Below are 14,922 nucleotides of genomic sequence, written 5' to 3'. Positions count from 1 at the left end.
AAAAAAAAAAAAAAAAAAAAAAAAGAGGCAATGAAATCAAATCCTATACAAATTGTCTTGTAACGGTTGAGTAGAGATCAAATACTTGAGATTCAAATCTCCAAAACTTTACGAAAAAAAATAAACAACTTCTGAGGTCCTACATCGGTAAGCGTAAAAACTTCTCTCTAATAAACTGTTTAAAAACTGTGAGACATAATCGGTAGGAAAGTAGGAAGGGAACGGAACATTCCTTGAGTGTGAAAGCTTTTTCCTAGTAGACGCGTTGAGTGGAACGAAGCATAAGTTTGTAAACCTCCCCCTAGTAGACACATTGAGCTTTGAGGTTTGAAAACTTCCCCCTAGTAGATGCGTTGAGCTCTAAGGTTTGAAAACCTTTCCCTAGTAGATGCTTTTAAAGCTCCAAGACTGACAACGACAAAACAAACAATATTTGTTAACAATGAGCTTGGACTATTACAAATGGTATCAAAGACACTAGCCCCCTAGTCCCCAAGGGGTGGATTGTGAGGTCCCATCTCGAATGGAAGGGGAACAAATCATTATCTATAAGATGAGAAAACCTATCCTTAGTAGACTCATTTTAAAACCATGAGACTGGCAATGCAGGTTGTTACAACTCTCTACCAGAGGTTGATGCGGTGATGTACAAAAATAATAATAATAAAATAAAAAAAATAAGTGTAGGCTTAGAGCTTAGAGTTCTTCTGTATAGTTTAAGCTAATATTGTACTTTGCCATTCAGCAAAGTAATATCAATTTGAGGGATGCATTGATATCTTGCCAACATGAATGATATTATATAATGAAATCCAAAGTAGTGACAGACAGATGCATTTATCAGGTTGATAAGCCTCCAACTGATTTCGAGAAAGTCGTTATAGTAAAATCAGTAGACACGATTTCGAGCAAGTTGTTATGGTGAAATCAGTAGACACGCTACTCCTAGGAAACAATACTAGAGCATCTCAATTCGACAGGAAAACAATGGTACTTTTTTTTTCATGTTCAAAAACTAGGAAACTAAAGTGGTTTACTTCACAGACCTTAAAACTTAGCAGACAACTCGAACACAAGATGCATGACCAAAATAACGCAAGAAACAAGCATCCCCTTCCATTAAGCAATGAGCAAAAATGCACAATTTTGCATGAGAAAACCTTGGTAGCATCAAAACTCAATTAAGTTACCTCATCCAGTTCAGAAATTCAGCCCCAGAACCAAAGGGTCTTAAAACAAACTAGTCACTGAAATCCACACTTAAAACAGAGGTAACAAAATGATGACAGCAACGGAAATCGTTCTCATTCAACGCAACCTCCTAGCTTCCCTCTCGGACTCGAGTAGGGTAAGAATATCACCTTCCCTGACTGGTCCCTTAACGTTCCTCATAATGTAACGATTCTGATCATCAAGAAACTTGACTCTCACTTGAGTCACCTGCCCTCTTGATCCAGTTCTACCCATTACTTTCACCACCACAGCATGTTTGATCTGTGATTCCATTCCTACACAACCAAAGCAATAAACAAGAAAGAATCTTACAATTAGAATGAAGTCCCACTAATGACGCCTCCCCTTGTAGATGTGTTTTGAAGTGTTTTCAAACAAACCGATTTAAGCTTGATTATAACTATTTTAGTAACGGTGTTTATTGAAAAATCACTATGGTATTCGGTTTTGAAGTTCTTTTTAATAAATATGTCCGACTCTACTATCTTTGGTTGCCGAGGTGATTAACATAGCTTAAACGTACAGGTTTACTTTTCCAATGGTCTCTATGACTAACCGGCCAACCCAAGTTGATTGCTTTTAAGTAACACATTGACAATCATTTTGGTCAAAAGTGCTCCAAAAGTGTTTCCTCACAAAAACTACAGATTATTTTCCCAAAAATATTCATAAATCACTTCCAAACCCAATAGGCAATATTTGGGAGTAATTTTATCATATTCAAAAGCATTCCAAAACATTCAGAATCAAAATTGACCGTATGTCCATGTCCAAAAGTTAAAACCAAACATTAAAATGCTTTTGAATGATCAACGACATGTTTTGAAGTGATGTTGAATACAACAAAGGTAATTTTAACCAAAATCACTCCTAAACATGCTCTAAATTTGTGTGGTAAGGGCTTTTAATGATAGCAAAAGTGATGTTAGTCATGCTAAAACAATCCGCCATCATCTACCGCTCATACAGTTCCAACTTACCAATTCCAATGGCCTAATGCGTAGAACACAGTTCAACAAATTACAGAAAACACATGGCAGACGTTACGATTCTAATAACTTAATAAAATTTCAATCAAGGCCATTAAAACAAAATATCTGCATAGCATGGCCAGATTTTTTAATTCGCAAAAAAAAAAAATCATATCCTTATTACGAAGACCTACAGCAGTTGTTAAGATTCCCGTTTGGTTACTATTCGAAAATTATATGTCGAGTAAGAATTGAACCGCAGAAACAAAAAAAAAAAAAAAAATGGCAACAAAACTAGGAAATTCTCGGACTTTTTGTCAACTATCTGGCAGATAAATCAAGAAATTCAATTCTACTGGAAATTGAACACAAGCAAGAAGCAGAGAGATAAGAATTTAGAGAGAGAACCTGAGAGCAAGAGAAGGAAGAAGATCGACGAAAAAGATTGAGCGGCAGCGGGGGAAGGATGAACTTGGCTAGGGTTTACGTGTATAATAATCCTTCTTTCACTTTTTTATTTTTTTTCCCCTTTTTTCTTGTTAAATAGAGTGGATTGGGCCGTGTGGGCCGGTAAATGGGCTGTAATGGGCCACTGAGGAATGCGAGAATTCCATAAATTATCATGTAAATGACTAAATTAAATAGGTAAAAAAAATCTAAATTAATAAAAACTAGCCTTTTAAATTTTAAANTAAAACTTCAAAAAAAAAAAAAAAAAAAAAAAAAGAATCGTGCACTTGATTACCCTGACATTTTCCTACATCGCTTGCAATACCGTCACATTATCTACTTCTCATTTTTAAAGAGCAAAGATTCCAAATTCCTCTGTATCTCTTACGACATAGTCACATTACCTACTTCTCGTTTCTAAAGAGCGGAGACCCCGACATTCCTCTGCATCCCTTGCAACGTGGTCACATGACCTATTTCTCGCTTCTAAAGAGCGACAGCCCCGACATTCCCCTATATCTCTTGCAACATGGTTCACATTACATACTTCTCATTTTCTAAAGAGTGAAGGCCCCCTGTCATTCCCCTGCATCTCATGTGACATGGTCGCATTACCTATTTCTCGCTTCTAAAGAGTAGAGATCTCGACATTCCCCTGCATCCACTGCGACATGGTCACATTACCTACTTCTCGCTTCTAAAGAGCAGAAGTCTCAACATTCCCTTGTAACTCTAGCGACATGGTCACATTACCTTCTTCTCGCTTTCTAAAGAGTGAAGGCCCCCCGACATTCTCTTGCATTCCTGTGACATGGTCACATAACCTACTTCTCGCTTCTAAAGAGCGGAGGACCCGACATTCCCCTATATCTCCTGCAACACGGTCACATTACCTACTTCTCGCTTCTTAAGAGCGGAAGCACTGACATTCCCTTGTATCTTCTGCAACATGGTCCCATTACCTACTTCTCATTTTCTAAAGAGTGAAGACCCCTCGACATTCCCCTGCATCTCATGTGACATGGTTGCATTACCTACTTCTCGCTTCTAAAGAGCAGAGGTCTCGACATTTCCCTGCATTCACTGCGACATGGTCACATTACCTACTTCTCGCTTTTAAAGAGTGGACGCCTCAACATTCCCTAACATCTCCTGCAACATGGTCACCTTACCTACTTCTCGCTTCTAAAGAGCGAAGGCTCTACATTCCCTTACATTTCCTACAACATGGTCACTGTAATAACCAAAAATAATAATAAAAATAAAAATAAATAAACAAATAAAAATAATATATATACATCAAAATAATAATAATTCATAAATAAATAACTAAAAAGATTACTTAAAAATAAAAATAAAAATAAAACTCCTCTCGCATCTTTTTTTCTCAACCCCACAAGATCACATAAAAATGTCAGATTTGAGGAAAAAGTAAAATGGCATTTCAATAAAAGCAGATATGATAAAGATTTACCTACACAGATTTTGGTCTGTTATTACGATGGACTTGGATTTCAAAGGACGGAATCAAACTTTCATTAAAAATATATTCGTGACAACGACTTAAGCTAGCCAGATAAGTGACCTTACTATCGGCATGGTTATATTTGATGTTGACACGTGTCACGTGGTTCTACATGTGTCATATATATTGATATGTGTGAATTGTCTATGGATCGATATGCTTCTTATATGTTATGTATATGTTATAATATGTGAATTGTATGATAATAATTACGGTATGATGTGTTCAAGGATATGTTTGAGATATGATACGAGAAGGATGCACAAAATGAAATGTAACGATAAGAGTAAAATATGTTCATGAAACGTTAAGGTTAGGTTACATACCAGAGTGATATAGATAAGAGAGATTGATGGAAGAATACGGTTAAGTTACGGATAGAAAGGGATAAGTTTGTGATAGATTGATAGAACGATAGCGTTAGATTATATTTTTGTAATGATATGACTAAGGTACGTTCACGTAATGATATGTTTGTGATAGGTATAAGAACGTTAAGACTATGATAAGTTAGAGAACGATATGATTACGAAGTGTTTACGTTATGACTTGTTTATGATATGATACATTGTGATGCAATATATCATGGTATGATGTGTATATGATAAAATTTTACGTTAAAAGTATAAAACGTTATGTTAGGTCTCTTAAATTGTGTGTATACAGCATGATATGAATAACATGAAATTACGATAAATGACATGAAATATAACCCATTAGAATTATGTATGATTTGAGAACTAAAGAATGAGAAACGATATAATTGAATGATGAACGATATGAAAAATGATATGATATATACATAATGATAGTGAGATTGTATTGAAGGATAATGAAAATGAAAAAGTTTTGGGACCTTATGCATTATGTGTGCTCATGCATTTGGGGGATACCCCTATCCCATCACGAGGGTACGAACGCGTACATCCAATGGCAGGACAATAATCGTTATGTTTGGCATAGCGCTGCCATGACGGTTACTAGTTCTAGCGGGTGTCCAGCCTAAGGGGCTCCCAGAGTATGCCCACCGGATAAGGAAAGTGGCCCAGCGGTATGCGAACTAGCTGGTGAGCCCATACTCGCACGTATGGGCTGTGTGTAGAATATATCGTACACGTCCAAAATTATCCTAGGACACCACCGTAGGGAAAACGGAATGAAAGATAGGTCTCATCATTTCATTACATGTGATTGTTGCATTTAATTCCAATAGTGTGGTCCCTTATTGAGTATTTCTTTAAATACTCAAGCCATATGCTACTACATTTTTCAGGTTAAGGCAAGACATTCCTGTACGGCTGACGACGACATCGCAACTCGAGACCATGACACATGCATAGGGTAGTGATATTTGTTTTCTTAGACTTAAGCTAGAATATGATGTTATTAACTTAAACTCTTGTTCATTTTATTTAGTCTTTTGTTGTGTCGTTTTAAAGATATTTTCGAAACACGTAAGTCCACGGTTGTGTTTTAAGATAAAGATTATGTTTTATGGAATTTAAATAAAGTTTTCTGCCTTCAATGTTTATGGTACGTATATAGTAGCGATCTTAAATTAAGTAGAAAATTTCGGGTTGTTACAGTCACCTTACCTACTTCTTGCTTCTAAAGAGCAGAGGACTCGACATTCTCCCATATCTCCTACAAAATGGTCACATTATCTACTTCTTGCTTCTAAAGAGTGGAGGACCCGACCTTCCCCTATATCTCCTACAACATGGTCACATTACCCACTTCTTGCAGACATTCTCCTATATCCCTTACAACATGGTCACATTACTTATTTCTCACTTTTAAAGAGCGAAAGCTCCGATTTTCCATTGCATCCCCTCTGACATAGTCACATTGCCTATTTCTTGCTTCTAAAAAGCAGAACACTACAACAAATAATGAATACGATAACATACAAAAACGCTATCAGACTTTTTATAGCGTTTTTCATACGTCGTGACAACCCATATTATTAAAAGTCTAAGACTTTTTATAGAATTTTTTTTATAGCTATAATATAGTATAAAACTATAGCTTAAAACTATAGCTTATATACATGGTTATAAAAATATTTCATAGCATTTTATTAAAGCTATAAATATTATGTTATCTTTAACTTATTATAACGCTATGATATAGTATTCATAGCTTTAATCTTATGTTAATAATGTCATTCGATCCTTTATCTATTCATGTATTCATTTTTAACTAAATCCACACATGAACCATTGATTGCAAGTTCAATCACCTATGATGTGAAGCCTGTCACCTATGATATGAAGACAAACCAGGAGAACAAAAAGAATCTTTACGGTGTATTTTTTGGAAAAAAAATACTAAAATACTACGGAACGAAAAGGAATAAAAAGGTTTTTCCAACCCATAATAAATTCATCCCGCAAGCTTCATCTAGAAATAATGTTTGAACGACGATCACTTTACGAAAAATAGAGATAATACCACAACAAGACAACTAATGAAAACAAGTTCAACCATCCAACTTAGCCACAATATCACAAACACTTTTCGGATTGAATGAAGTAGCTCAGGTAATTAAGGTGAGGGCCGACCTTCTTTATTCAATTCATTGCATGTCTTTTCTTCCTTCCCCTCTTAATGGAGTTTCTCATAAATCCATATATTTATTGGTTCCATTACCATAGAATCCTGTACCGTAGTCAAGAGATACCAGTGTGACTTGAACCTACTTTGCTATAGTTAGTTGCTGTTTCCATTTGCTTGTTTTTTTTCGAGTAAGTGAATTAGTACAGTGAAGGGAGAGCCAGCGAGCAATCCTAAGAAAGCCAGCTACCTAGCCTTTCCCCATCGCTAGCTTAAACTGAGGAACCTGCGAGCTTCCGGAATACCATGGGATCTTCATAAAGTTGATCATTATGAGTGTTATGACAAATTTGCTAAATCAGAGAAATTAGGCATTGAAAAACCAATCAACCCTGTTCAATAAGTAGAACGCATTAGCTGTTATCCGATTGGGCAGTCAGGGTCGGAGAAGGGGCATTGCCTCCGTCTTTTCAGGAGGGTAAATTGCCTGATCTTGGTTTGATAATGGAATCCGCGGACAACCAATGAGGGATGACCATAATAAGGGTTGCACAATCTTACCAGACTACAAGTCAAGTCTCAGCAAGGAAGATTTTGGGCCCCAACGACAAAGGAACGGGCATTTTCGGGGATCCCCTATCAGCTCATGATATTCTTTCAGTATGTTCTTGGTCAGAGTGATATATATCCTCCAAGACAGTTGATTCAATAAAGTTCGAAGTTACTAGAATGTATTCTTGTTGATGTAACTCGGTAAGTAAATGAATGAAGGAACCTGAACCGAACCGAATGAGAGATAGTGCACTTACTCTTAACGTTGCTAAACAGATTATAGGTTACATCGATAAGCAAGAATAATGTGACATAATGCATTCCTCCAAGCTCTTGGCCACCTACGTCAACTAAAGTTATCACAATATAGGAAGATTTGAGTCCAAATAAAGTTCGAAGTCGAAGTCGAACATTGCATAAAAGCTTCAGAGAGAATCCTTTCCATGTGAGCTTACATTTATGAGACTTAAGCATGTGAACGACCACAACCAAAAAAACCATGTACGATTAAACAGAAGCCCACAAACTTGTTCAACACTAAATCAAAACGAAGTTCATCAATTCACAACATTGCAGGGCCATAAGAAACCTGTTTGAAGTTATCCTTATCCAGTACCTCAAGCTTGCCTGCCAAGTAGGCGTCAATGATTCTTCTGTTGGGGAATAGGTTCTAATCGCCACAGTTGCTTAAACAGAGTGGCTATAACAAAACAATGGGGAAGGGAATCATCATTAGACACTGTAACCAATGCCAATCCTAGATAGAATATCAGATGCCAATCCTAGATAGAATATCAGACAATGAGTGTAAAAGAGACAAAGCATATCACAAAGATTTGTAATGGCATTAGATATAGCCAATCACTATAACCAATGCCAATCCTAGATAGAGTATCAGACAATGAGTGTAAAAGAGACAAAGCATATCACAAAGATTTGTAATGGCATTAGATATAGCCAATCACTGTAACCAATGCCAATCCTAGATAGAGTATCAGACAATGAGTGTAAAAGAGACAAAGCATATCACAAAGATTTGTAATGGCATTAGATATAGCCAATCACTGTAACCAATGCCAATCCTAGATAGAGTATCAGACAATGAGTGTAAAAGAGACAAAGCATATCACAAAGATTTGTAATGGCATTAGATATAGCCAATCACTGTAACCAATGCCAATCCTAGATAGAGTATCAGACAATGAGTGTAAAAGAGACAAAGCATATCACAAAGATTTGTAATGGCATTAGATATAGCCAATGTCGTACGAACCCCATTTCCGCAGCCTAACATATCTTCTCCAAGTAGCAGTTTAGAAAATCTTTCCTTCATCATCTCAATCTCTATAGCCCCACACACCATTAAAAGATTAATACAATTTATATGGAGAAAGCCGTAAAGGAAAATGAAGATACTTTCTTCTCCGGCTTCCTATGAACAACATAGTTTTTTTCTGCTTTATCAGCAACATTAAGTCTAATACAATCGGGTTCATCAGCTTTTCGAGTGGACCAACTGAATGAAGAAGGGGAAGATGAGTCCTCAGAGCCGCTATGACTGTGCTCCTCAAGCCCTGTGGTCTCTGATGTAAGAAAATCAGAGCACGACCTACTCTCACGTCTATGTTCTTCAATCAAATGGCCAAACGTCTCATTTTCAGGCACAATGTGACCAATCCCTTCACTCTTTTCAACCAACACTCTCCTCCATTACAATTTTCCCTCTTCAATCACAACCATGGCACAAAATCGAAGCAACCCACTTAGACTCCACCCACTAGAAGCCTTACCAATCAAAACCCTTCCGCAAATTAAGCTCAAAACACGAATTTTCGACGGAGATTCCAGCACCCAGAAAGCCAAATCAAAGAAAATGGGGTTCGAAATGATTTAGAGCCACCATTATTAAATATAAAAGATAGAGAAAGAAAGCCATAAAAAACTAAAAAAAAAAAAGAAGTAGCCCGAGCATGAAAAATTGAAAAGAAAAATACTGGTTCATCTCACCTTGCCCTTTGAAGTGGACAACACATAGCAAAGCTCTTGGCCGAAAGAGCAACAAATCTGGAGATTACAGTGGTAGCCAAATAGAAAATGAATGACAAATAAAAATAAAAATAAAAAAAAAGCCCTAAAATGAAACTTTGTTGGGCCGGCGTGTTTTTTGTAAGGACTTTTATAGCGTCATGTGAAAAAGGCTATAAGGAAATGCTATTAAATGTACCATTTCTTGTGGTGGAGGCCTCGACATTCCACTACAATCATTTGATCATATATGTAAAGGTTGGGAACAATCATAATGTGTCAATTACATTATAAAGTTAATATCAAAATTCAAAATGGTCCGTAAAGAAATAACTTGAATGGAAATCCTTGAGCAACGAAGATTTCAGTGAAGCCTTAATGCAAATTTTAAGTTACACTAACGGACATTTTATACAATTACCTGAATTTCAGGTTATACAAAAAAAAGACATAATTGCCTCTTTTCTCTATGTTTGAAGTAACGAATTTCTCGGAGCTGCTCGAGTCCGGTTTCATATCATCCCCTCAGCCATTTTGGATCAAGGAGAATCGATAGAAAAACTTCGTGTAAGCTCCGAGCTAATGTCATGTCTTCTTGTTCGTACAAGACGGGACTTCATTCAAAAGTTTGATGAATCCTAAGAAACTAAGTTTCCCGTCTGACGGTCTTATCCAATCTTGAAGAACTACGTGAAGTGGAATGGATGGCGCCAATCCCAGCTCCTGTGGACAAAAAATTCGATTTCAATTAATCTAAGCATCTTAAAGGTTGATGGTTCGATCTAAACGAAAAAAAAAAAAAAAAAATTAATGGTCCAAGTCCACCACTAGAAGATATTGTTCTCTTTGGGTTTTTTCCCTTATAGGCTTCCCTTCAAGACTTTAAAACGGCATCTGCTAGGGAACGGTTTTCACACCCTTATAAAAGGGTGTTTCTTTCTCCTCCTTAACCAATGTGAGATATCACAATCCACTTGCCTTTAGGGCCCAACGTCCTCGCTAGTACTCGTTCCTTTCTCTAATCGATGTGGGACCCTCACCAAATCCACCCTCCTTCAAGGCCAACGTCCTTACTAGCACATCCCCTCTTGTCTAACCCCTTCGGGAATCAGCCTCCTCGCTGGCACATAACCCAGTAATTGGCTCTGATGCCATTTGTAATTACTTAAGCCCACCGCTAGTAGATATTCCGCTAGTAGATATTGTCTTTTTTAGGTTTTCCCTTTCAGACTTTCCTTTTTTAGGTTTTCCCTTTCAGACTTCCCTTAGAGGCTTTAAAACGCATTTGCTAGAGGAAGGTTTCCACACCCTTATAGGGGTTTCGTTCTCCTTCCCAACCAATGTGAGATATCACAATTCACCTCCCTTTAGGGCCCAGTGTCCTCGCTAGCACTCGTTTCTTTCTCTAATCTATGTGGGACCCCTACCAAATTCACCCTACTTCGGGGCTAGCGTCCTTATGGCACATCGCCTCTTGTCTAACTCCTTTAGGGATCAGCCTCTTCACTGGCACATAGTCCGGTGTCTGGCTCTGATGCCATTTGTAATGGGTTTTTCCTTTCGAACTTCCCCTCAAAGCTTTAAAACGCATTTGCTAGGGAAAGGTTTCCACACCCTTAGAAAGGGTCTTTCGTTTTCCTCCCCAACCAATGTGGGATATCAAAAAAACGCTTTTATAGGAAGAAAAAGCATACCGAAGCAAGTTCCTCTATCATGATTGGTCTGTTTCCATACTCATCAAAGAGGTCATAAGCATATCTTGCATGCAGCTCCCAACTTTCAGCGCCTTTCAACCGATGAACACTTAGGGCGGCTGCACAAAACTCTTCAAAATCCAACCTTTTATACGGCGTGGAACTCACCTGAAACATTCATAAACGAGTCGTTCGACTTCGATTTTGTTCCAAAAAATTACGCTTACGAACACTACTTTGTGAGTATTACCATGTCGACATACTCGATCACCCCCGAATCGTTCATTGCATCAGTCGAAGCTTTCATCAAAGCCTGTTCATGTACTCCAATAGTCAGTGGTAAGAAATTTAAACATTGTTCTTGAAGAAAATCAAGATGGATAAGAAGCTGACCGTTTTAAAGTTTCGTAACGAAATGAACCCGTCTTTGTTCGGACCTAAGAGATTGAATTGTTCTCGGAGATAAGCGAGCTGCACGAAGGATAGCGTCTTTGCAAGAGCCTGTCATAAATGTTTCATAGGGTGATCTCTGAACTTATATAGCATATAGTTTAACTACTTCAACCATCAACTCGTCCCGAGTATTCTGACTCATTTTGAAATGAGCTCGGAACTTATATAGCATTATGGTTTAACTACCTGAGCCATCGACTCGTTTGAGTATTCGGACTCATTTTGAAATGAGCTCTAAACTTATATAGCATTATAGTTTAACTACTCGAACCATCAACTCATTCGAGTATTCGGACTCATTTTGAAATGAGCTCTGAACTTATATAACATTATAGTTTAACTACTCGAACCATCAACTCATCCCGAGTATTCAGACTCATTTTGAAATGAGCTCTAAACTTCTATAGCATTATAGTTTAACTACTCGAACAATCGACTCGTCCTAAGTATTCAGACTCATTTTGAAATGAACTCTGAACTTATATATCATTATAGTTTAACCACTCAAGCCATCAACTCGTCCCGAATATTCAGACTCATTTTGAAATGAGACTTACATAGCATTATAGTTTAACTACTCGACCATGACTCGTCCAATGAGCTTCGAACTTATTTTGAAATGAAAATCCTCGTTGTATCTTTGAGTCAGGGGGGTCGAACACATGTATACTAATACTCGAACGTGGGATTCAAGAGTAAAATCTTTGATTTAGAATCAAATATGTGAACTTAAAAGGGTACTTACGTTAAACGCTAATTTACGCAAAGACGATGAGTAGATATACGTTCTAACGAGCTTATAAACTATGATATCCAATGGAATCTTGACATCTGGATGATTTGTGAGCCAAGGATGACCTGTAAAGACAATTTGGATAAGACGCATTAGAAAGTTTAGAGCCACTGTCCTCATAAGTAAAGTGTACATTTTCAGGTCCCTAAACTTACATAGAGCCTGTGCAGCAGTTAGTCTTTTATGTTGGTTTTTATGTAGTAATCCCTGGACAAAATCTTTTGCATCAGAAGATAACGACGGCCAAGGATCGTCGTCGAAGCTCGGATCTTCCTTTAACACGGTTCGGAATATGCCAGATTCCGTCCTGGCCCAGAAAGGTCTGCTTCCACATAAAAGAATGTATGCAATCACACCGATACTCCACATATCCGCCTCGGTCCCGTATGACCTATGCAGGACTTCAGGCGCTACGTAATATGCACTGCCAACTATATCGTTCAGTTTCTCATCTGCAAGATTTCGAGTACTCATATGTCAACTCTAGTCACCTAAAAGATCGAAGACGAAAACATCACGGCTCCGATAACGTATCTGATAGTAGTAGGTTTGACCTGGATTTACGAAGTCTGAGAGTCCGAAGTCTATAACCTTCAGTGGTGAATCTTCCTCCTTTGTTGTGAAAAGAAAATTCTGCACCAAGAGAATCGTCATTCGTTGATTGTCGATCGTCGTCGTAAACATAAAGAAAAACCACAACATATCAAAGAAATATGAATGTGTCATCTCAGCTCCTCCTCTTCAATAAACATTCATATATTGATTATGTAATAATTCAAATCCACTGCTAGCAGATATTGTCATTTTTAGGATTACTGTGAGATCTCACATCGATTGGAGAGGGAAACGAATGTTGGCGAGAACACTGGGCCCCGAAGTGGGGGTGAATTGTGAGATCCCACGTTGGTTGAAGAGGGGAAGAAAACATTATTTTTAAAGGTGTGGAAACCTCTCCCCTAGCATATGCATTTTAAAAACTTTGAAAAGAAACCCGAAAGGGAAAATCCAAAGAGGATAATATCTGTTAGCATGGGTTTGAGATGTTACAAATGGTATTAGAGCTAGAAACCGAGCGGTATGTTAGCGATGACACAAGGTCTCCAAGGGTATGGATTGTGAGATCCCACATCAATTGGAGAGAGAAACGAGTGCCAGCAAGAACACTGGGCCCTGAAAGAGGATGAATTGTTAGATCCCACATCAATTGGAGAGGGGAACGAAACATTTTTTACAAGGGTGTGGAAATTTTTCTATAGCAAACGTGTTTTAAAAATCTCGAGGGGAAGCTCGAAAGGGAAAACCCAAAAAGGACCATATTTGCTAGCGGTGAGTTTGAGATGTTACAAATGGTATCAGAGCCAGACACCGAACGGTATGTCAGCGAAGACACTAGGCTCCCAACGAGGGTGGATTGTGAGATCCCACATCGGTTAGAGAGGGGAACGAAACATTCTTTATAAGGGTGTTTGAACCTCTTCTTAGTAGACACGTTTTAAAAACCTTGAGAAGAAACCCGAAAAGAAAAGCCCAAAGAGGACAATATCTGCTAACGGTAGACTTAGGCTGTTACAAATGGTATCAAAGCCAGACACCGAGCAGTGTGCCAACGAGGACACTGGACTCCCAAGGAGGGTAGATTGTGATATCCTCCCAAGGAGGGTAGATTGTGATATCCCACATCGGTTGTAGAGAGAAACAAAACATTTTTTTATAGGGGTGTGAAAACCTCTCTCTAACAAACGAGTTTTAAAAACCTTGAGAGGAAGCTCGAAAGGGAAAGCACAATATCTGCTAGCATGGGTTTAGGTTAATACAGATTCAATACGATGAGAAAGAAAGAACGAAGAGTACCTCCGGCTTGAGGTCACGGTGGACAACGCCTTGGAGGTGACAAAAGGCAACCGCGCTTAAAATCTGAACAATCACATCCTTAGCATCTTCTTCGGCATATATTCCACCCCTAAAGAATCGAAAGCTTATAATCACATCAAAAACCGATATCTAAGACGCAACATTCATGTCGAAACCGATACCTCGAAAGCATCCGATCGAGTAGTTCGCCTCCTTCGCATAACCTGAAGAACACGACACAAAGAAGAAGATAATCAAAGAATTAGCACACAAATCTTTAATCTTTGATTCATACTTACTCCATTAATATGTAAACATTATCATCATCTTCAAATGCTCCATGGAACTGCACTACGTTCTTATGCCCATTCAACGCTTGCAATATCTTCACTTCTCTTTTCACGTCATCCACGGCTATTGCTGTCGTCATCTGAGAAAAACCATATTTAATTATAATTAATTAATTTACTGTTTTTTTTTTAAATTATTAAAAAAATGAAAACTATATTATAGTTAAGGAGTGGAGCTCGAGAATCTCCCTCCGCTGCTAGGCTACTACGTTTTCTTGTTTGAAATTTCAGGTCTGGTCTTCATTGGTATTTGCTGCTCACCCACTACGTTTTTTTTAGTTTTTCCCTGCCCGATCAAGCTGTCTAAGGTCGATGGTGCATCCGGTAAGCTCTTTCGGTATTCATCTCCAAACCCCGGTTAGATGCTTCAATCCTTCATTCATATTCTGTCTCCTTCTTCTTTTTTTTTTTTTTTTTTTTTTTTTTTTTTTTTTTTTTTTTTTTTTTTTTTTTTTTTTTTTTTTTTTTT

The 14,922-nt window shown here is 37.8% G+C and overlaps 2 protein-coding genes and 1 long non-coding RNA gene across 4 annotated transcripts in view; all 3 read right to left on the bottom strand.

Annotated features, from left to right (window-relative positions):
* Positions 1–1,091: 1,091 nt before the first annotated feature.
* LOC111467299 (40S ribosomal protein S28-1) lies at positions 1,092–2,733 on the bottom strand. The gene is made up of 2 exons (XM_023112167.1): positions 2,613–2,733; positions 1,092–1,508 (listed from the first exon to the last, which is right to left on the bottom strand). Exon 2 carries the CDS (start codon positions 1,504–1,506, stop codon positions 1,309–1,311), a length of 198 nt encoding a protein of 65 aa, XP_022967935.1. The 5' UTR covers positions 1,507–1,508; positions 2,613–2,733; the 3' UTR covers positions 1,092–1,308.
* A 4,784-nt stretch (positions 2,734–7,517) lies between these two features.
* LOC111467307 lies at positions 7,518–7,857 on the bottom strand. Of its 2 annotated transcripts, none has more exons than XR_002714506.1 (2): positions 7,699–7,857; positions 7,518–7,637 (listed from the first exon to the last, which is right to left on the bottom strand). It is a non-coding gene; the product is annotated as an uncharacterized LOC111467307 (long non-coding RNA). The 2 variants fall into 2 exon arrangements; XR_002714507.1 differs by having other exon boundaries at positions 7,518–7,628.
* A 1,728-nt stretch (positions 7,858–9,585) lies between these two features.
* Positions 9,586–14,922, bottom strand: part of LOC111467182 (CDPK-related kinase 1-like) — a 7,602-nt gene continuing 2,265 nt past the window's right edge. The window contains exons 2-11 of the mRNA XM_023111985.1: positions 14,403–14,533; positions 14,286–14,327; positions 14,104–14,212; positions 12,807–12,885; positions 12,408–12,704; positions 12,205–12,317; positions 11,400–11,507; positions 11,257–11,319; positions 11,007–11,174; positions 9,586–10,035 (exon numbers count right to left, since the gene is read on the bottom strand). Coding sequence (XP_022967753.1) covers positions 9,898–10,035; positions 11,007–11,174; positions 11,257–11,319; positions 11,400–11,507; positions 12,205–12,317; positions 12,408–12,704; positions 12,807–12,885; positions 14,104–14,212; positions 14,286–14,327; positions 14,403–14,533 — 1,248 coding nt within the window. The 3' untranslated portion in view covers positions 9,586–9,897. The remainder of the gene's footprint in view (positions 10,036–11,006; positions 11,175–11,256; positions 11,320–11,399; positions 11,508–12,204; positions 12,318–12,407; positions 12,705–12,806; positions 12,886–14,103; positions 14,213–14,285; positions 14,328–14,402; positions 14,534–14,922) is intronic.

The sequence above is a fragment of the Cucurbita maxima genome, unplaced genomic scaffold (genome assembly GCF_002738345.1).
Source record: "Cucurbita maxima cultivar Rimu unplaced genomic scaffold, Cmax_1.0 Cma_Scf00033, whole genome shotgun sequence".
Lineage (NCBI taxonomy): Eukaryota > Viridiplantae > Streptophyta > Magnoliopsida > Cucurbitales > Cucurbitaceae > Cucurbita > Cucurbita maxima.
The sequence above is the reverse complement of the archived record's forward strand: the minus strand, read 5'-3'. Positions and strand labels throughout refer to the sequence as shown.

Excerpts from the sequence above, each read along its gene's own strand:
- LOC111467299 (XM_023112167.1), bottom strand. The coding sequence starts at position 1,506 with ATGGAATCACAGATCAAACATGCTGTGGTGGTGAAAGTAATGGGTAGA.